The sequence below is a fragment of the Melospiza georgiana genome, chromosome 1 (assembly GCF_028018845.1).
Source record: "Melospiza georgiana isolate bMelGeo1 chromosome 1, bMelGeo1.pri, whole genome shotgun sequence".
In the NCBI taxonomy this organism is placed as follows: Eukaryota; Metazoa; Chordata; class Aves; order Passeriformes; family Passerellidae; genus Melospiza; species Melospiza georgiana.
In genome coordinates this window covers 25,423,355-25,445,017 of record NC_080430.1, presented here as the reverse complement: position 1 = coordinate 25,445,017, position 21,663 = coordinate 25,423,355, and the positions used below count along the sequence as shown (strand labels likewise).

Genomic DNA, 21,663 nt, shown 5'->3' with positions numbered 1-21,663 from the left:
ACTAATACAGCCAAAAATCAAAAAAGCCAAGCATGCTTTAGTAGAAAGAAAGCATTAGTTGTGGCAAGGCTGAATGCTTTACAATGTGCTTCTCTTAAATACCTAGAGGTGGTTCTGGGGATATGCCAATGCTCTGTAACAAAGCTTCTGTCTCTCTTCTTTTACGGTCTAGGTCAGAATCCTCCTGAGCTGGCTCCTTCTTCTGCTGTAGATCAGCCTGAGTTAAACCAGAAGAAAACAGAAAAGTTTATTTCATATATAATCAGCTCTAGCAATTATATGTGTGGTAATATTTGTATCCACTACTGCTTAGGTAAAATTTGAAATTCATTTTGATACTTTTAGGTAATTTATAACTTAGATAATTTATACTATATATATCAGCAACAGTATTTTTTCCCTAAATTGATGGTAAAACTGGTTTTTGCAAGGATATATGCAGGAATTTTTACAGGACAACAATGGAAGTTTTCTGCCTTTCACTCAGTAGGTGCAACTTTTTCAACTAACATAAAAGCTGACCATAAAACAAGTATCATTACCCTGAATAAAACTGGCCCTTTCCTACTTACTTCAGAATCAAGAAAAAAATTTCATTGCATTTCACTGATGTAGCTTAAGGTCCTACATTTGCTCCCAAGCACTTGTTGGGAAAAGAAATACTGACTCATTAGCTTCAATATCCAAGAGGAGCAAAGGAAAGAACTGACATCTCTAAACCAGGTCTTGGCAGCCCTTGGCCCACTAAAGGTCCACGAGACCCTTCCCTCTCTGCCTAGCTATCTCTACCTCCTTGGAGCTTCCACACATTAGCCTTCTCCCACGCTGATCTGTGGGAATCTAAGCACAGTAGGAGCACCTGCATTTGCCAGAATCCCACAATGAGGTTGCCCTTTCTGCTGAAATCTGAGTGTTGGAAAATAGGACTTGTACAGTTCCTCAGACTGGTGTTGATCTTGGTTCAGGCACAACAGAAAACCTGGAAATTCAGACTGCTTATGTTCTCCAGTTCAGAGACAGGAAACATTGACTTTATAGTCAAGGCCCAGCATATTCCTGTGCTCAGCTCTTCCTACGAACTATCTCACAGCCTGTAGGTTCGTAGACAGCTCCCCAGCACCAGTGTGAATGGCCAAGCACCTTTGTGAGTGTCAGCCTTCACCCCTGCACCACCTGGCACAACAGCACAACCCACGTACACAATTATGCATGGCAGCATAATTATCTGCAGACGTGGCTCTCGGGGCCAATGGAAAGTTTCAACCACCACAAGTTCTCCATGAGCATAGAGTCAGAGTCAGGGGACAAAGAGAAAGGACCTAAGAGCTCCCTCGAGCCATTAGCTTGGCCCCAGTCCCTCTAGTTCTTTAGTAATGAACCCTGAAAGCATTTCCATTTAAAGATCTGCTTATGGAGGACTTCCCCAGTGAGTCCGGGAGCCTCACCGGGGCGTGTGCTGTAACTGCACAAATGTGGCTCAAATGAAAAAAGATTAAAAAGACAGCCAAAACTGGAATGCTGATTTCTTGGATCACATCGCATTTCCACGGTAATTCCATGAAATTCATGTACAATATTAAAGTGTCAGTTTAAAAGGAAACCAGTTATTAGTAAAGGATAACAGGTGCTTTAAACTATAGTAAGTGTTGACATTTGAAGGAAAGGAAGCATAATCACTTAATGCTTCTCTGACTTTGCATGAAAATGAATATCCACTCCCTGTCAATTCTCACCTCTATTCCACTAAGTGACTGAATAAAAAGAAGTACAAATCCCTTAATGATAAACCTAATGCATATTGTCAAGGACAAATAAACTAATATGTCAATCAAACTTTAACAGAACTGAAAGATGCACCCATGCCAGAAGATGAAAATGCAATTGCAATTATGTTTTACTTTACTGGAGAATAATAATTGTAAACCTGTTACCTTAGCTAGTAATCAAACTAGTCTTCAGAGTACAAAAATACATATTTAGATTGTAATGGCTTGAAAAAATGTGAGTCCTCTTTCTGTCTTTGCCCACTCTCCACTCCCTTTCCATTGAAGGAGAGCCCAGGAAAAAGCATTGTGGCAAATCAATTTTTCTTTCTCCATACACATGCACATCATGTTGTCTAAACTGTTGTCATTTGACAGTGCCGTGGTTTTAAAAGCAATTCCCTCACCCCAACATTCTTGACTAAAAATAAGCTTTTTGATTTTCAGGTTAGTCTGACGTGGGTTTGAGTATCTCATTCCACATGACAGATACCTTGGGGCATACAATACTGAGATGTCAAAACCTCAGCAAGCCCCTTTTGCAAGCATAAGCTATCTAAAAGGTGGCTTTGCAGATTTACCTCTTTTTTCTTCCTTTCTTCCTCCTTCCGTTTCTTTTCTTCTCTTATCTGAGCCAAACGTTGTTTTTTGCGCTCAAGTTCTGCTTTTAAATCGCTTTTGTCTGACATTTTGACTCTGCTGGAAACAAAAATAGGGAAATCAAGGTGAAAATTGAATGATTACTCTATTTACTGAAAAAAAAAGGATAGTTAATTATATCAAAATGAGGACTTCTAAAATTGCAACAGATATATTTCTGTATAAACACTGGTCCTTGGACTATATTGACTTTGTAGGAAGTTGAATATTTTCTTCGCAATTTTCATTTCAAGAAACTAGACCAGAATATCACCAAATGTGGAATATATTTTCAGACTGCCTTTACTACAAAATTACCTTTGTGAAGTAAGCCTATTGCTGCTCAAAATAATGCTTTCAAAGTGAAACTAAAATCTTTTGATTTCCATGGTCTTCAGCAGCTCTGCCAGAGTGTAGAGCTCAGATCCACAAATTGATTCCAAGTACCAGAATCAGAGCTGCCCCAAAGAGCCCCGTACTTCCCAGACAAGTAATAATTTCACTTGCAAAAATGGAAACGGGAGAGTTTTTGCTTATGCAGGTGCTTTGCACAGCTGCCAAGCAGGATCCCCTGTCCCACCAACACAGTCCCACACAGACCATCAGCTCAGTCTCAGTGTCCTGCTCACATGCACCCCTCCAGAGAGCACTCTCACCAAGCTCTGAGCTATCCTGCCCAGGAATCTCCTCCACCCTTTCCAGGGAAAGCTGGGCCATTCCCCAGGAAGCTGCAGACAAGGCTCAAAGCCCCAGCAAATCAATGTTTCTCTTTAATGAAGCAGCACATTGCTCTGCCAACAGTCTCGTGTTCAGCTCATCTTTCCAAGAGGCAGGAGACATGCCTAACACTCCTGATTTGATGCCAACCACACAAACTTGGTAAAAACATTTCTTCTGAAATACTGAAGGACCTCTTCCACCATTTAAAACCACTTTTCTTTAGAATAGGGATGTGAAGCCACAAATACTCTTTGTCTTTTAAATCTCTGTCAGCCTATACTGATGCACATGAGCCTTGAAAATGAAGGGTAAGGAAATAAAAGTCATTCTATACAGATATAGAGCCAGATCTTTAAAGAAAATATACAAATCTTTTTCTACAGTTGTAAAACCTCACCAGTGTTGCACAAATCCACAAATTAAGTCATGGATTATTTATTGATTTTCTAACATCATAATCATTATGAACTGTAATCTAACTGTATCAATACTGATTTTCTTATTAGGACTTTGTTTCAAGGACAGTTCTGACTAATATAGACATTCATGAAGAGAGTGAACTGTGCTTTTCCTGTTCACACATCACTGATCATATCCTCTGCTGCAACTCCAGATCAATCAGATCAATGGCAGTGCCATGTACACGCAATGGAAGTCTATTGCTCACTTGATGCATGGGAAATTTGAATGTCAACTCTGTTAGCATAATGAGAACTCTACTCATATTACAGCCTGGATGGGAGGATGACCAGAGAGTAAAATTATCTGCTAAAAATTACAGGGCATTTTCACCCATCATGAATTTCACTGCACACATCAGCTTCCTCCTCAAAATGATAAAAGCCTGATAGTTAGCCTGTGACATGGAGGATATTGCCAACAAAACACCACCTGCACATTAAGCACAATCTTGGCCCCAGATGCTCTGTTGTCTTTGCAAGCATTTCCCATAAAGGAAAGAACAGAATCACATTTGGAATCAGACAAGGAAACCATTTAATGAAAAGGAGAGGCATAAGAGCAGCTCAAGCTCCAGCTCACACTGACACAGATTCTGCACTTCAGCAGAGCTGCCCATGCTGGCAAGGCACCCTTTCAAGGCCAGGGGACTCTGGTTCCATCCACAACAGCTGCCAGCAAATGGTATAGGAAGGACAAATGGCAATGGAAGGACAGTTGCCAGCCAGTGGGACCACTGGATACACTGGCTGCATGTGGAGGATCACCATTTCTTTATTCCTCTATCACTCTCATCCATAATGGTATGGCTATCAACTTGAGAAAATCAAAACTGTCAGAAGAAAAATTACATTTGCTATCAGGAAAAGTAAGCAGTAGCACCTTAAACAACATTAATCTGTGTGATCAGCTGACATCAGTGATCTATTTTTTTACATGAGACATGCCCAGAGAAAAAAGCCAAGCATTTTAACAGCAGTGCAGGTAATGTTTTGCCTACCAATCTGTTCAGGATTTCCGTGCCTCTTTTAGATATGGCTGAAATCCCTTTTGAAGTAATTTTCCTAATCTGTTGCACACATTTGAATTCTGATTATGAAGTTACCCCTCAGAGCCCTTTGGATTGGATAGAGTTTTTGCATCCTTTTAGTTCTGCAGTTTGGCAACAGAGAGAGAGCTGCTGTTTCCGTGCAAAAAATATGCAAATGCATTTTAAGGCTCCTGACAGAAACCCTGAGGGTTTGGCATCCCTTTCAAGCTGTTTGTCAGATATCAATGAATGGCTTTCTAAAAATTCATTCCCTTAATGCCAGGGAAGCTAACTAGCTTTTCCCCTGATTTGAGCATCAATGGTTTAGTGCCTGGCCCCTCTTTTACAATGCTCCAGTCAGGGCGATCAAATCCTATTATAACTTTGCTCTATTTTTAACAAAATAGATCTTACATACAACAAAGAGGATGTATTAAATTTCCTTCAAAGAATGTTGCCAGAGCTCAGTTATAGACTTTCATCCTGAATATATTATATTCATGCCTGAGCCCACCAGACAGCTTACCAACCCGCAGACTGGCTATTTACAATTTTAGCACAAATTGAACACCAAGGGTGTGTAAACAAGGGTATGTAACCACCTTTCTTAGATGCCAGCAAGCTGGTAACAAGCAAGCAGGAAAATGTATTTATCACTCTGCTTGGCATGAACCATGGAGTTAACACTGTTCATTCCTGGGAGCAAATTTCTAGCAAGTGCCATTCTGAGCGCCAAAAGGCAGCCCACACCAAGAGAGATAAGGGCAAACAGTAAAAGAGATTTAGTTTTAACATTCTCTTTGGTGCAGAATGACAGCCCAAGGCTTATGCACAACCTAATCTCTGGCCTGGGAGAATGCACTGGCCAGAGGAAACCCTAAGGAGCACATTTTGTACTGAAGCAATTAAATCCCCTGTGTGGGAGAAGGAACACAGAGGAATAAACACACTGAATGTTGAGTAAGTGTAGAAATAATTATCATAGCAGGGCAACAGCCTGGGGCTCCCCTGTTCAAGGGAGATGCATATTCTTAGATCTTAGATCAATTTTTTACTTGTTTGGCTGAGTTTCTTGTCTTGGTTTTAAAAGGAGAGAGAGTCCTCCCACTGCAGAAGAGCTTACCACACATGCTAGCACAGGTTCTTGTTATCAGGACCTTGCAGAGAGAGCACCTGTCTGAATACTTAGAGAAAATTCTCCTTCCTTTGAGATAGCTGGCTCCTCATGGCATGCCTTTTAATGAAACTGAGTGCTCCATTTCAAGACGTCAGTTTTCCTCATGAGGATTAAACATGCCCCTTAGGCTTGGAAACACAGTTAATTCCACTTACACACCAGAGCCAGCGTGATGGCAGCTCCCCAGGCCTGTGCACGTGCAGCTCTGGCTGCCAGGGACTGCTTTCTGGGACTGCACCATCTTCTGGCTCAGCTCACAGCATCCTGGATGCCCACCGTGTACATGCGGAGCTGTCCCTACCATCAGTACAGGTAAAATCAAAAGAGTCTGGGTATCCCAGGATGTGATTCCACTTTTCCTAAAGCAAATGTTTAAAATCAGCTAAGATCAAACATGCCCCAAAATCATCAATTCCTCTTTAATGATAATAAAGGGCCCTGGGTGATCTACATTAAGTTCTAGAAATCTCCATTGTAAATGCCTCAGACAGAGTGAGAAGAATCCTGTCCTTACAATGCTCCCAGAAGTTCCTTTTAGCTTGTCATTGTATGAAACAAGATATTTGAAAGACAATTTACATTAATCTTAAAATAATAATGGTGTTTGCACAAACTTTTCTGCCGTACACAACATATGCCAAACTACTCCACCAAGCTCACCCCATAGGTAGTAACATCTCACAACCATCTCATTTGTGGTAGCAGTAAGAATGTAAATGTGCAAACAACAGCATTTTATCCTCAACTGGACTAAAAGCCATGCAAGTACTTTTAGAGGTTCAAGCCAGTTTTACTACAGCTTTGTAAGCTACAAGGTCTTTATCAATGATCAATAGCACAATATTTGAGCAGATATTTTTCTTATGTATTTTATTTTCTTCACTTAAGAGTTACAGGTATCTAATAAGTTTTACTTGAATTTCAGTACCAATAAGTTACAATAATAAAACCAGAAAAACAGGTACAAAGAGTTGCAAGATGTGTACATAGACTAAATACAGGAAAAAATAAGCCCAAAATGCCCAATGTATATAAAATTTAAAAAAAGACAATTACAACAGTGCACTTTTTAAGTAGAAAAAGTAAACAATATGTAAGATCTCCCTTTTTTTCCAGTCTGTTCTTTGTATTTGCTAGGATAGCTTTTTGCCTGCATGCTTTTGCCAAGCTCATCTAAAAAGCAACCTAAGTTTCCAAATCTGGTAGCACATAAAAAAGCCTACAGATTTTACTGCTTTTTGGTGTTTGCAGGAGTTTTACATGCTGTTCATTCAGTAGGCTGCACTAGAGTAGAAATTTTCCAAAAGGAGTAGAAATTTTGCCCTTCATGCGCCTTGAGGTCTTTCCTGGTTTGTGACTTCCTGTGTTGTCCTTTTTGTTATTATCTCTGTTGCAATTACCAAGGGGGTTCATTAAATACAGTTACATATGGCATTAGTCATCCTATATAACTAATTATAAATAATTGATTCATTAATGAACTCCTCTGAAATAAATAGGCAGCATCTATCATTTAGAGATGCTGTACATGCATTATTCATATGCCTTCATAAATAGCCAGCTCCTTGAGTCCAAAACTGCAAAACATATTTGTGTAAAATGCAAAGGATTTTGCACAATAAAATATATTACTCAGTGGTTTTGGTTTTAAAGAATGGGTTTATAGAGTGGGAGTACTATTACTATTGAAACTCTGACATATGAAGTGTTCCACTGGAAAAAAATTATTCATTTCTATAACGTACTGTAGTTATCTCTACTTGGTACAAATTAATATCTTTCCTACAGTCAGAAATATTATATATTTTTACAATAGAAAAAAAATTCCCATGAGATTTACCTATGACTTCCACAACTGTAAAGTGTGCATGCAAAGTATGAAACTGTACAAAGCAGATAAACGGCTTTGGTCTGCAAGAAACCAGAGGGAGTTGCCACCCTACTATAAATGTATTCTAATGCATCGCATTCATTTGAAAATAATGTTTGAAACACACTTCAAATGGGCAAGACAGGCTAGAAGCATCTCAACAGCAATTTTTAAATAAACATGAGTGCCTCTTTTCATCATGCATCAGAATTTGTACTTGACTTCAGTCGAATAACATAAATAATTTTGCTAAATGGGCATATCAATGTTTATGAAATCATAACAATGAGCAAATATTTGCAGCTGCAAAAACTCAGCATTTGCAGTATTTAAAGGAATCTCCTGTGTGTGATGAATTCAGGAAAATGCTAAGTAAAATTGGAGAGACTAAGTATTTTTTCTACATAACCTTGAGGCAAAATAGGCTTTTTACACTGCATCTGTGTATTTATCTATAAATAAAAATGGTTGTCAAGTGTTAGATTTCAGGGAATGTACCATTTTTATCCTTCAGCTTCTGAACACTATGAGCAGATGGGCAAAGGTCTTGTACTTTGTTCTGTAAAGGTTTACAAATTACCAGCATCTAGAGATTTGGTTCTGTGCTTCTTCCTGGTTGCTATGCAACAGGTCAGCACATCTCTAGCCTATTTATTTGGCTGCTGACAGGGTATAAGATATGTACCCACAACTGCTCAGTTGCACATCCCTTACAATCTATTACCATTTAATCTTTTCACTCTTGTTCTTCCATAATGGCCCTACTACAAAAACTCAGTTTCAGCAGAATTGTAGGGTCTCCACAAAGCAGCACGTGAGCAGGACTCTCACTGAAGAAGAATGGGCACTACTGCCCATTCTTCCAACACCAGGAATAGTGCCAATGAAGCAACATCTTGTCATCCCTTCCTCTCATGCTCCTTTTTGAGACTCTCATGTCTCTTAAATTTGCCATGATCTTTTCAATTCCAACATGATGCCTCAGGTTTTAACTTTCACTTTTTTTGATTCTGTGCTGCTTTAGTGCGTAGTTTTGAGCTTCATATGGTGGTAAGCTTGATGTTAAGCTCTCTTCACAGGGTATGTAGACAAAACAATTCCTTCTTTAGCTGGGGACCAAGGCAAAATGATCAGAATCTCAGGTCCAAGAGCATAAACAATGACAGAGTGAAGAGAAAAACAAGAAGGATGTGACTTCATAACCTAAAGCTATAATTAGACAATTAATTTCAATATGCAAATGGACCAGAACTTATAGAAGTGTGAGACCCCATGACCCATCATCCATTTTGTGACCATTGTGGGTTGATCTTGGGTGTAGCCCTGGCTGGGCTGTTGTACTGCCCAAGGTGGATCTATTGTGGCCTCCTAAAAAATGCCTACTTAATTCTTTAATTCCACCTAGGCTCTGTTGTAGGTCAGCCTTCACAAGGCACCAAAGAAACCTAGAGCCATGGAAGAGCCATCAGTGTTGAAGGGAAGAAGCTGCTGGCAACAGCTCCCTGGAGATGAGCAAGAACACACAACATTCCAGCAAGGAGCAGAATGAACTCAAGGACTCATACGAACGTGTCCCTCTAGCAAAACTGCTGCACATCTTGCACCAAATATGCTCCCTTTATATTGAATTCCACAGAACCAACTGCACATATCACCTCAAAGAAAACGGAATTTTAAATAGGTCTTCCAAATGTCTTGGATTTTCTCTCAATAAGTATTAATGAGCACAGTTATATCTGCACAATGATCTCAGATGTGCTTCTGTGATATGGTCCTCAATGATGCAACAGCCAATACTGATTTGTACTTCCCAGGGATCTGACTGAGGAATTGTGCCCCAGATACAAAGAGCAGATGTTTTTAACAAAGCAACCACGAGCATGCTTGACAACATTTAGATCTTGTAGAACAGAAGATTCCTAAGCATTCTTGGTCACTGCCCTCTCTATCAGCTTCTGTCTCTGTTATCTTTTACTGTTTGGCTGCAATAATACCCAGGATTCCATATGTGGCTCCGTATACAGCTGGGAATGGACATAACAAAATTCCAGTTTTTGTGACTCTACATTCCCCTCACATTAACTGGTCTCTCTCATTGCACCGTGTTATTTTCTGTGAATTTCCCAGCTTGCTCCAGAGAGGAACTGCAGGATGAACAGATAAGAGCAACCGTCCTAGAAGGACTATGGGGTGCTGGTGGATGAGGGGCTGGACATGACCCAGCCATGAGCACTCACAGCCCAGAAATCCAAACCAAACTGGGCTGCACCAAGAGCAGCATGGCCAGCAGGGTGAGGGAGGGGATTCTGCCCCTCTGCTGGGCTCCAGCGAGACCCCACCTGCAGGGCTGCATCCAGCTCTGGGCCCCAGTAAATTGGATACAAGGAAGGACATGGACCTGTTGAAGTGAGTCCAGATGAGGCCACCAAGTTGATTAGAGAGACCTCCTGTGAGGAAAGGCTGAGAGATTTGGATTTGTTCAGCCTCGAAAAGAGTGGACTTTGGGGTGACCTAATTGCAGTTTTCCAGTACCTGAAAGGAGCCTACAAGAAAGAGAAACTTTTTATAACTGCTGGAAGTGACAGGACAAAGGGAAAGAGATTCAAACTGAAAAAGAGTAGGTTTAGATTGGCTATTAGGAAAAAAGCTTTTACTGTGAGTGTGGTGAGGCACTGGAACAGGTTGCCCAGAGGAGCTGTGGATGCATCATCCCTGGAAGTGTTTAAATGCCAGGCTGGATGGAGCTCTGAGTGAAAGGTGCCTCTATCCACTGAAGGGGCCTTTGAATTAGAAGATCTCAAAGGTCCCTTTCAACCCCAGCCACTCTATGATTCTGTGACCTCACAGGATAATTTAAAGGTGTTTTCTGACATTAAAAGAAAACCAAATGCAAACTGTAAATGGGTAAGATTTTAGAGATGGATAATGTGAGAGAGGTAACAAGCTGCAGGTCACCTATCTAGAAAAATAAGAACCTTGTATTTCATGTCTTTGATTTCAATTTCTTTTGTATGAATTTCTTATACAATGATAAGATGTCAATGATATCTACTTCTATCATTGATATGAACACTTCTTCAAAACCTATATAAAATATCTTGTTCATCATAACAGTACCAAAATGCCTCCCAGGGGTAAATTTAATGATTTACTAAAACCTAACATCAAATTTTGCTTCAGATTGTCTGCTAGTCTCTCCTGAAGTGGACCAAAGACTAATTTTCTCCTTCCTGAAAACATTTCAGCCATTAAAACGTGTACTTTCATTCCACACTGGGGGGTAAAACTGACCCCTCTGACTTTTCCACCCTCCTCCTGAGATAACCCTAGTGGTACATGGCTGCAAAGAGATACTTAAAGCCATTTACCCAAACATGAAAAATGCATGATCTAGTGTCTGCTTCTTAACCCAGTTATGACAACTGCCAGAGAGACATCAAAGAACATTTCAGGGAATGTACCAAGCTATGCTGCCATCACACAGGTTTTGCTGGAAGACTTACCCAGATACCGTTTCTTTCTTCTAACAAAATATGCTTTGCTTCGCTTTGCTGCTGATGTCTGTAAGGATGTAACTAGGTTAAAAATATCACATATTGATTTCAGCTCTGAAGTCAAGACAGCTAAAGATTTAGAAAGCAGGGAAGAGCCCTGGCTGTAAGAAATATACAGAAAGTTCTCAAAAAGTAGAACAAGCAACACTATCATTCTCTCTGTACTTCCCAGGGCTTATCTGGCAGTACTAACAAAGCAAGATGAATGCTCAGAGCCTGCATCAGCCAAATATCCCTGTTGATGGACAAAAGAGAAAAAAGGTATGTCCAGATAACAGGGTAATGTGATAAATGCAGATGCCTAACACCATAATGTAAAGGACATTTGCATTCTTCTAACGCAAAGAATGTGAATATGAGAGAGGATTAAGAATCAGGAAATCTATTCCTTCCATTTACCTTTTCTGTGGTAAAAGTGTTCCACTCAAATAGGAGAAACATGTTTTAAGGGTTGTTTCTTTGTTTGTTTGTGGTTTGTTTGGGGGGGAGGTTGGACATTTTTTGTCTTGAGAAGACTGAAACCCTCATTCCTAGGGTGACTGCTGGCTAATGAGTGAGAAGCACTGGAGGAATGGAGATTGCATTCTTAATCATCGAAGCTATTTTCTATTAATTTCTTTTCTGCAAAGATTCATTGGACCAGAAGAAGCAGATGCGAGAGAGCGAACATTAATCCCTAACAGAGGCCCCTGGGTTCTAGTCTTTGTTTCAGGGTTAGTTTATATTATACACAGTGACTGTTTAGTTTATAATACAATGCTGTATTTAGTATCTGGAGCCAAAGACTCCTGCTTCTTCCTGAGCATTTGAAGCAAGGTGATGAAGAGTCCTTTCTATTTCTCCCATATGCTCTGTTGCACTCAAAGAAACTTTAATATTTTAGACTTATATGAAGCAGCTTCAGCAGGAAAGACTGGAAAGGTACTTACTGCAGAAGACATACAGGTTGCTGGTCAGAGCACAGAGGAAGGCAAATATGTCTTTAAGCAAAAGTAAAAATTACCTGAGACTCCTTTAGTTTAGGTGAAGTCCATTAAAACCAGGAGCAGATGCTGTCAGCTGCAGCTCAGCATGGAGCACACAGTCTGCAAATGGGCTGGAGGAACTAGAGATGAACTAGATGGAGCAACCTCAGAGAAACAGAGTGGACACATTGGCTGTTGAGTCTGGGAGCTCAAGGGTAAGAACACATCAGAAAAGGGCAAAAAATGCAAAAAAATGAGTTTTTAGAGATTTCCTGTGCTTCAGGAGCCAGGTGAGAGCCAAGCTGATTTTGAGGACAGCAATTTTACTTTCTGTTTCCATACCATTTTGTCAGTTTAGATCACAGAATCACAGAATCACAGAAATTCTAGGCTGGAAGAGACCTGTAAGATCATCGAGTCCAACCCATGTTCTAACACCTCAACTAGATCATGGCACCAAGTGCCACATCCAGTCTTTTTTTAAACTCTTCGAGGGATGGTGACTCCACCACCTCCCTGGGTAGATGATTCCAGTATTTGACCACTCTTTCTGTAAAATACTTCCTCCTTAATTCTAGCCTGTATCTCCTTTGGCGCAGCTTGAGACTGTGTCCTCTTGTTCTGTCTGTTGTTGCCCGGCGAAAGAGACCGACCCCCAGCTCACCACAGCCACCCTTCAGGAAGTTGAAGAGAGTGATAAGGTCACCCCTGAGTCTCCTTTTCTCCAGGCTGAACAACCCCAGCTCCCTCAGTCGTTCTTCATATGGCTTGTGCTCCAAGCCCCTCACCAACCTCGTTGCTCTCCTCTGGACACGCTCAAGCATCTCAACGTCCCTCCTAAAGTGAGGGGCCCAGAACTGGGCGCAATACTCCAGGTGAGGCCTCACCAGTGCCGAGTACAGGGGAAGAATGACCTCCCTGCTCCTGCTGGCCACACCGTTCCTGATACTGGCCAGGATGCCATTGGCCCTCTTGGCCACCAGGGCACACTGCTGGCTCATTTTCAGCCAACTGTCAACCAGCACCCCCAGGTCCCTTTCCACCTGAGCACTGTCCAGCCATTCCGTCCCCATCTTGTATCATTGCAGGAGGTTATTTTGGCCAAAGTGCAGGACTCGGCACTTGGACTTATTGAACTTCATCCCATTCGATTCTGCCCATCCATCCAACCGTTCCAAGTCCCTCTGCAAAGCCCTCTGTCCCTCTAACAGATCAACACACGTTCCCAACTTAGTGTCGTCTGCAAATTTGCTGATAAAAGACTCTAAACCCTCATCCATGTCATCAATAAAAATATTAAACAGAACTGGCCCCAGCACAGACCCCTGAGGGACACCACTGGTGACTGGCCGCCAGCTGGATGCAGCACCATTCACCACCACTCTCTGGGCCTGGCCATGCAGCCAGTTCTGAACCCAGCACAGAGTGCTCCTGTCCAAGCCACGGGCTGCCAGCTTGTCTAGGAGTAAGCTGGGGGAGACAGTGTCAAAGGCCTTGCTGAAATCCAAGTAAACAACATCTACAGCCTTCCCTGCATCCACTAGGCGGGCTACCTGGTCATAAAAGGTGACCAGGTTGGTCAAACATGATCTACCCCTCCTAAATCCATGCTGGCTGGGTCTGATACCTTGGCCATCCTGTAAATTTTGCGTGACGGCGCATAATATAAACTGTTCCATTATTTTGCCAGGAACTGAGGTCAGGTTAACTGGTCTATAATTACCAGGATCCAGATGTAGCTGAGCTTCCCAGGCAACATAAGAACTTCCAGTTTGGGGAATTCAAGTATGCATCCCATTGAGATTTGGACACATTAAGATGTGGACATGCTCTGCACTTCAGGCACAGCCTCCTACAGAGGCAATGCTGGCTGCACATGAGCTCTTCTCTCCCTCCCCACACATATCTCTCAAATGCTCTGGCTTCCACTGAGAAGCTTGAAGCTCTGCAAAGCGGGCTTCCTGAGAGTAAAAGCAAACAACTCTCTGTCCTAAATTGTGAGGCAATCACATCCCTGGAGCACACTGCAGGACACCTCCAGAAGCAAGCCCTAGTGCATGGCCCATTACACCAGGACCTTGGCTCCAGAATTTGAGACCAAGACATCAGTTAGAGACCATCAGTTCTCTTCAAATGGGGAAGGTGATATAGACAGTTTTGAAAAGTATATCAACATTTACTAGTGACTGTCAAAATACTGGACCACTGAAGGTCCACATGGCAGCTAGAAATTATCTATATCTGGCTATCAACCACATCAAACTGTTAAACTGTTAAACTACAGATCATTGCAGTATCAGAAGAGAGAACCAGAGAGAACCAAGGAGTAATTGGGTAATAGTTAAAGTTAAACCTTTAGCAAAAGTGGACATTACATTACATGAGAAAGCACAGCAGTCTTATTGACATATACACACATACACAGTACCTCAAGAAAAATAACAGAGAAAATGAGAGGCAACCAACTTTCATTATACTTTCTTCTAATCCATAGCTTGATTTAGGGAGATCAGAAACTTTCTTGGGAAAAAAATAAATTTAATTAAACTTTACTGAATGAACACTGAGGAGGCATGATCTCCATTTAAAGACTTCAAAATCCCCACAAGTATTAACTAATATTGCTGCTACATTTTATTATAATTTTGTTCAAAAAGACTGATATGTTTGCCAATGTGGAAGTCTAGAGTTTTTTATTTCCCTGTCCCCGTAGTCACTGATAAGTAAACAATAAAACCCAATAAGTATTATGTATATAAAGGCTGCTGTAAAAGGTGTGGACAGCACCAGTAGCAAGGCTGGAACACAGAATTTTTTCCATCTTAGCCCCTAACAAAGAGTAGAATTTACTGTCATCTTCTGAATTCTATGCTTTAAGCATATGGGAAAAATCTTAAGGCTCTTTAATTATAATTATCAGTCAAAGTACTGAATTTGCACAAGATGTTTTTAAAATATTTTCAGAGGCCCTTAAAGGCTGAGAAACTAGGCTTTCCTGCATTTTCTTTCTATTCAGCTTTCTGTGAAAAAGAAAATATTGTGAGAAATAAAGGGACAGTTTTCCCACGGGCTCTTTCAGTACAAAGGGAGAATGGCATCACTGTTTTTTTTATTTTGTCTCCAGTACAATACCCTCCTATCCCATCAGCACAATTTTTCTTGTATTATTATTACTACTGTGGAGATAGTGAAAGGCAAGAATACAACATTCACAGGCTTGCCAAGTGCAGCAGATTATGTACATGAATAGCTAATTGCACACCAGGGGGTATGATTTAGGTCACATTTCTTGTTTCATTCCAAAAGGTTATAGATTTTTAAGCCATTCATTGTTTAATGCACAACACAGTTTACAGTCATAAGCACATATAACCTGAACTATCTTTTCTCAGTTTTTTGCAGAAGTAATTTGTGTTCCTAGGCAATGAAGACTGGCAGAAGTTGATAGTGTGTAACAAAGTGCTATAAGCGTGTGACAAAGCTCTATGAGCAGTTTGAGCGAAAAAGGACAAAGAATTAATTCATTTAGGGACAAGCTAAGATATGAAATAAATCAGAATTATGATACAAACCACCTTCTGGTTCAGCAATTGCTTAAAATGTAACTAGAAACAAACTGATTAAAGAAACAATGTCATATGACTTTGAATAGTGAGATTAATGAAAATAGCAAATCTTTTATATTACTTAAAGAGAAGATAAACATGTATTATGAAATAAGTCACATGAGTTTACATAGTCCCCCAACTTTGTGCTGTGAGAATCTGAGAAGAAATTCTTTCAAATGTCAGTGTCAGTGGAATAGCCTTTAAACCAGGACAGACAGGTTCAAATATAAGGAAACATTAGAGACGGCCTGGGTTGGTCTGTTGTTCTGTTGTTTTTTGTTTGGTTGGTTTTTTTTCCCTGTAACCCTGCTTTATTACATATTTTAATTTCTGGAAATATATAATAGCAATCATTTGAAATGTCTTTGCCCCAATTACCAAGTGACCTGGTAACCACTCTGATCCTAACAGTGCTGGCCTAATGTGCAAAACACGAAACAAGGGCATGCCTTGAATAGTAAGGATTTAATACAACTCTCTCTGCCCTTTAAAAGCTAAGATCTGTTTTAATGGGTACAAAATGGAAGGGGTGAATAGTTTAAGGCAAGAGAAATCCATATTTTCCCAGCATGTGGTCTAAGATCTCAATGATTAACTTTCAATACTCACACGGCATAGTTTCAGTACTAACATAGCATAGCTTTCTCTCTCAAATTCAGCCTGAAAATATTAGAATCAAGGAAAGCTTGATATAAAGTGATATAAATAGATAAGAAATAGATCCTCTATTATACTTACTTATATTTAATCATAGTAGGCAGTTTTGTGTCTTTGCCTTACAATAAATCCCCATTGTCTGAACACAAAACACACTGCATCTTTCTGCTGGGCTGAAGTGCAAAATTAATAACTGAGGAACAGGATTTGGAATTATTTGTCCCATATCACAGCTAGAGGGAGAAAGACCAAGGAACTAATATAATTTCTATGCTAGGGAGAGAAAACAAAGGGGAGGGGAAGGGAAGGCCAGTAAGAAGGGAATGTGATGTTAAGACAAGTATTGAGTAAAAGAGAAAAGGGTAAGCCTCAAAGAATGATAGCAAGAGGTAAAGGAAATTTTAAGAAAAGATACCACTTCACAAACAAAAAGTTAGGTCCTTAAAAGATTCCTTCTGTATTGGTTTTCTGCTGAGTGGAATAAATGAGCCTTCTCCTTTAGTCTAATTATTGATTAATTATTCTAGGGCCAAGCAGGGACAGTCAGCCAGCATCTGGGGAACACACAGGGGAGAACTGCACTGCTCCAGAAGGGCTGCCAGGAGGTCTGTTCCTCAGGTTGATGTAACTTGTCTCTCCAGATCAGCTGATTCACATGCATGGGAGCTGGGTTAAATATAAAACATGTACTTATACTGTACAATTAGGAGCCAAGAATCACAAGAGACATCTAAGCAGCTATTATTCATCAGGTAACACAGACATCTGCACACAGGTCAATGCAGCAGTTACACAGGGACTCATAAAAACTCTGTTAAGTCAATGCAAAGCTCTCATTTCCTTCAATAGTGTTTGAAGAATTATCATGGCTTTCAGACAATGAGGGCAGCTGACTTCTGCCATCACTCTATAGGCTCTGCTCACCACCAGAGAAGTCAGAGAGAAACTCCCGTTACTGTCAGCAGAGATAGGGCTGAGACCTCTGTCCTTAAACCTGAGCATGGAGTTCCAGTGTGCTGCCCACAAAAGGCTTCAAGAAACCATCACCCCTGCCCCATGCCTTCTCCATGCTGCACTGCACTCCCAGATAGTCATCAGCATGCTTTTGCCTCAAAAGGTACAACGAAAAGTGCTGAAAATGCACAGTAAAAAAAAGAAGGGGTATAGTTTTAAGTTCAGGAGGAGTTGGTACATCACCTGTCACAGATTATCAGAGGTGTCTTGTATCTGTAAGATCTAGTGGCTCACACATTAGTCTGCTTCACAGCTTCCTGCAGCTCCTGCCATCTGCCTGGAAGTAGCCATCCTCCCAGAAAAGTTGGCAAGATGATGCCACGTAAAATGAACAGTATGGGGGAGCAAGCTCATGTATACTGTCTTATTTTGAGGCTTGCAGATGGCCAAGTGAACAACAGCTCCCAATGTCATCTCCAAGTAAAAAGAGCTAGCACACTTTTAGATGGATTATTATCAAGTAGCAAAGGGACATATTGCATCAATCTGAGAGTTAGACTTAGTCAGGGTCTTTTGGTTAAGCAGTATCATTCCTGCATTACCATTTCTGCCTGCTTACAAACAGCTGAGGGGAGACCATTCAAGCCCTCACTTGAAATGAAAGCCCCCATATGGACATGTCCAAATGTGGGCATGTATATCGACATGTAAATGTGGGCATGTATATGGACATGGAAATGTGTACTCACCTGCAGGACTTGTGTTATTCTGACAAACAGAAATAAAGCTGCACTGGCAAATGCACAGTTTTACTAACACAAGTTGCATCTCTACTAAGGGCATTTTGCCATCATATTCCATCAGTATTTTGGCTGGAAAATGTCCCTTTTAAACACAGATTACATCTAGAGTCATTATGGTTTGTTTCATTTAAGGTTTTTAAAATAAAATGGGGAAGTATCAGATGAGTATTGCACTGAGAGGTCATTATGTCTGACTATGGCTGCAGAAAGCCTGAGACTTTGTATCTGCAGATGTGAATTACCCTGTGTACCTCAGTGAGGATTTCAGTGTTACTTCCCTCCAACTTCTCTAAAAATTAAAGCCCAGGGAAACAACAAGGAGGATCATTCTGTTAACATCTCACCACCACCTCCAAGCAGCAACTTATTTTGGAACTAGGTGTTGGTAACTCTGAAAGATTCCAAATTACTACTTTTGCTGCTGGTCAAACCAAGCCAAAGAAGCTCAACAGGGCACTTGAGGCATAGCCCAGGTTAACAAGCCTGAGTAGTCCTAGGGAGTGGCCACAAATATGTTTAAAATCTCTGCAAGAAGTTTGAGGAACTGAAAGATACCACATTATTAACTGATTCACCAGCAGGAGTAAATAAAGCTTTCAAAAACAATACTGCCTTTCTATACCCATATGTTTTTTCTATTTCAATCCCTTATTTTTTTCCCTTCCAGCCCATTTCACATCATTGTCCAATATCCTGCAATGGTGGTGCCTCCAACACAGCCCATCAGATGGAGCAACCAGCTCTATCTAGAACTCCCCCTCTCTCTTCTTGCATGCTGGAAAACAGAGGGCAGCAAGGAATGCCTTTTGAAACCTGTCTTACAAAAGAAAAAAAGACCAAGGGACTGAATGTGTTAATTTATTTGAAAATAAGGCAGGTAAGTTCCTGTTGCATGGTTTAGAGTACCTACCCTGAAGACAGCTGCTAAAGAAAGGCTTTTATCTATGGGAGGCATAACAGGAACCAGAAACCTGAAGTTGGAAAAATACACTGAAAAACAAACACATTTCAATAATGAAAAAAAATAGCCACTGAAAGGCATCACAAAGGAGGGCAGCTCACTGCCCTTCCTTCTATAGAAAGAGCTGGAAGGTCAGCTTCTTAATTTAAGATCTGCTGGGTACAAACTGCCAGTAATCACTGCATGTGTAAGGTGTGGTTTAATGCTGCTCCTTTAAAGATTCCTCTCCTAAACTGTGAATAAGGCAGCACTACAGTTAGCGAATTTTTATGACAGATTAATTAGAGGCAGAAGTGCTTAGAGCTGAGAGGAATCTAGCCAATCTAACTCTAAACCTTTTGGATCTTCACATACCTGGCCCTCAGAAGTCTTGCTCAACAAGGAGGATGATGGTAAGACCCAAACTTCAAAACAGTCTGTTCACAGAGAAGGTGCAGAAGGGGCAACACATTTTTTATTTTTACAAACTATAAATTAATGATTTTGGGAAAAGAAAACAAAGCAGAGGATGCACTGGTGTCACAGCGAGCACTCTCATGGGGACAAGACCCAGATGCAGCCCCAAGGTTTGTGCTGAAGAAACCCCTTCTTGCAGAAAAATGCTGCAGAGAAATTATAAAAGGAATTTTATCTGCCTTCACTAAATATGGAGAATGTGACTAGAGATGCCATCTCAAATGAAAATAAAAACAGCAACAACAAAAAGATCTTAAAAGAGTCAGAATAGCAAACATGTAAGTTTTCCCCATTAACTTGGCAAGAACAAACAAGGCACTTCAACAAAGCCCATTGGCAGTACCAGAAATTAAATGCCCCGATTGCTCTGATAACACCATCTATCAGGGGACAGGCAGTCCTGGGACTGGGACTTCCATTCTGAAACAGGTTTTGCAGTCCTGTGCGTGATATTTAGTGCAGTTCCCAATGTTATTTAAAGTCCTCATGCAGAAACAAAGCACTAACAAAACCCTGCATGACAAGATAAATTTTCAGGCGCCAAAGTCACGTGCCAACTTCATGTCAGGTCCTTCCATCTCATACCCTCTATATCAGCAGGCTAGATTGCTTGATCTGCCAAGAATCCTTATGTCATATGCATTTATAGCTCAAATCTGTACTTTCTGTAATGGCAATATTGACAGAAAGACAAACTTTGTTCTAGTCCATAAAACAGGGGCTTTGTCTAGGAAATCTGGGGTCTTATGTTCTCTGCTGACCATGGGGGATTCCCGGGATGATGTAACTGCAATAACATCTTTTTGAAAATCTATTTCACTGGACTACCAGTGAAAAAAAGGCCTCTGGCTGACTCCCTCCTTCTCTCACCCTTTTAGGGAATGACCTTAAGAAGGGGGAAAGATCTATTTACTGTCCGCTGTCATCCTGGACTTCAGCAAACCCGCTACCGCTCACGCTGTGTGAAGAATTACAGATGAAAAACTTTTACCACCCCCTTTTGCTTTAAGCTGTTCGGCGCTCAGGCACCAGCTGGGAGCCTGCGGCCGCCACTCACAGCCGGGGCCGAGAGGCGCCCCAGGGACCGGAGCAGGTGCCGAGGCCGGCGAGGCTCGCTCACCGCAGCCCTCCCGCCGACGAGCCGCCAGGCTGCCAGAGCCACCCGCGGGCAGGCATGCCCGCTCACCCCGCCGGGGATGCCTGCTCGCCCAGCCAGGCATGCCCGGTAGCCCAGCCGGGGATGCCAGGGATGCCCGGTAGCCCAGCCGGGGATGCCAGGGATGCCCGGTAGCCCAGCCGGGGATGCCCGCTCTCCCGGCCGGGCCGCCTGCCCGGGGAGCGCCTCCGGCGGCCGCACCAGGCTGCGCGGCCGCTGCGCATCCCGCGGAGCGACTCCCGCCCCGCTCCTCCGCAGCCGGCGCCGGGCCCAAGGGCAGCCCCCACTGCCCCTCCGGTCCGGCCCCGCCGCGTCCCGGCCCCGCCGCCCCGCGGGTGCCTCACCTCCGCCGGCGCGGGAGATGCGGAGCGGCTCCGGCGCCTTGCAGCACTCACCGAGCCCTCGCCGCCGGGGGAGCAGAGGGATGCCCCGCTGACTGAAGGGCTGGTGCCAGTAGCTGCGCCCTGCCGAGCCGAGCCGAGCCGAGCCGAGCCGAGCCGTGCCGCCCGCCGCTGCGGCAGGACCGCCGCCGCCGGCTGAATATGCTGTCTCACGGTGGACAGGCTCCTCCCGAGAGCTGCTGCTGCCGCTTTCCTCCTCCCGCCTCCTCCTCCTCCCCCGCCCGCGCGCCCCCGGTGCACACACCCCCGCCGCCGCCCGTGGGACCGGGGCGGGGCCGCGGCTGGCGCGGGGCAGGTGGCGGCGGCGGGGCCGGCTCGGGGTCCCCGCACGGCCCCACCGCAACTCCGGCCTGAAGAGCGCCCGCTCGGCTCCGCGATGCTCCCCTCGCTGTCACCCCCGCGGTGGCGCAGGGCTCGCCCCGGGAGCAGCCGAGCCGGCAGCTTCCCGGCTGTCAGCACGACTCCGGCGTCACCGCCAGCCCCGCGACAG

General features: G+C 42.6%; 1 protein-coding gene across 6 annotated transcripts in view; it reads right to left on the bottom strand.

Moving 5' to 3' along the window:
• The window catches only part of DYNC1I1 (dynein cytoplasmic 1 intermediate chain 1), a 187,205-nt gene extending 165,892 nt beyond the window's left edge, over positions 1–21,313 (bottom strand). For 2 of the 6 annotated variants that reach the window (XM_058026369.1, XM_058026378.1), the window contains exons 1-3: positions 21,117–21,277; positions 2,345–2,462; positions 103–217 (exon numbers count right to left, since the gene is read on the bottom strand). In XM_058026369.1, the coding sequence (XP_057882352.1) occupies positions 103–217; positions 2,345–2,452 (223 nt within the window). In that variant the 5' untranslated portion in view covers positions 2,453–2,462; positions 21,117–21,277. Of the gene's footprint in view, positions 1–102; positions 218–2,344; positions 2,463–21,116 lie in introns of all 6 variants that reach the window. The other 4 variants (XM_058026342.1, XM_058026332.1, XM_058026351.1 and 1 more) reach the window with 4 other exon arrangements.
• Positions 21,314–21,663: the final 350 nt, after the last annotated feature.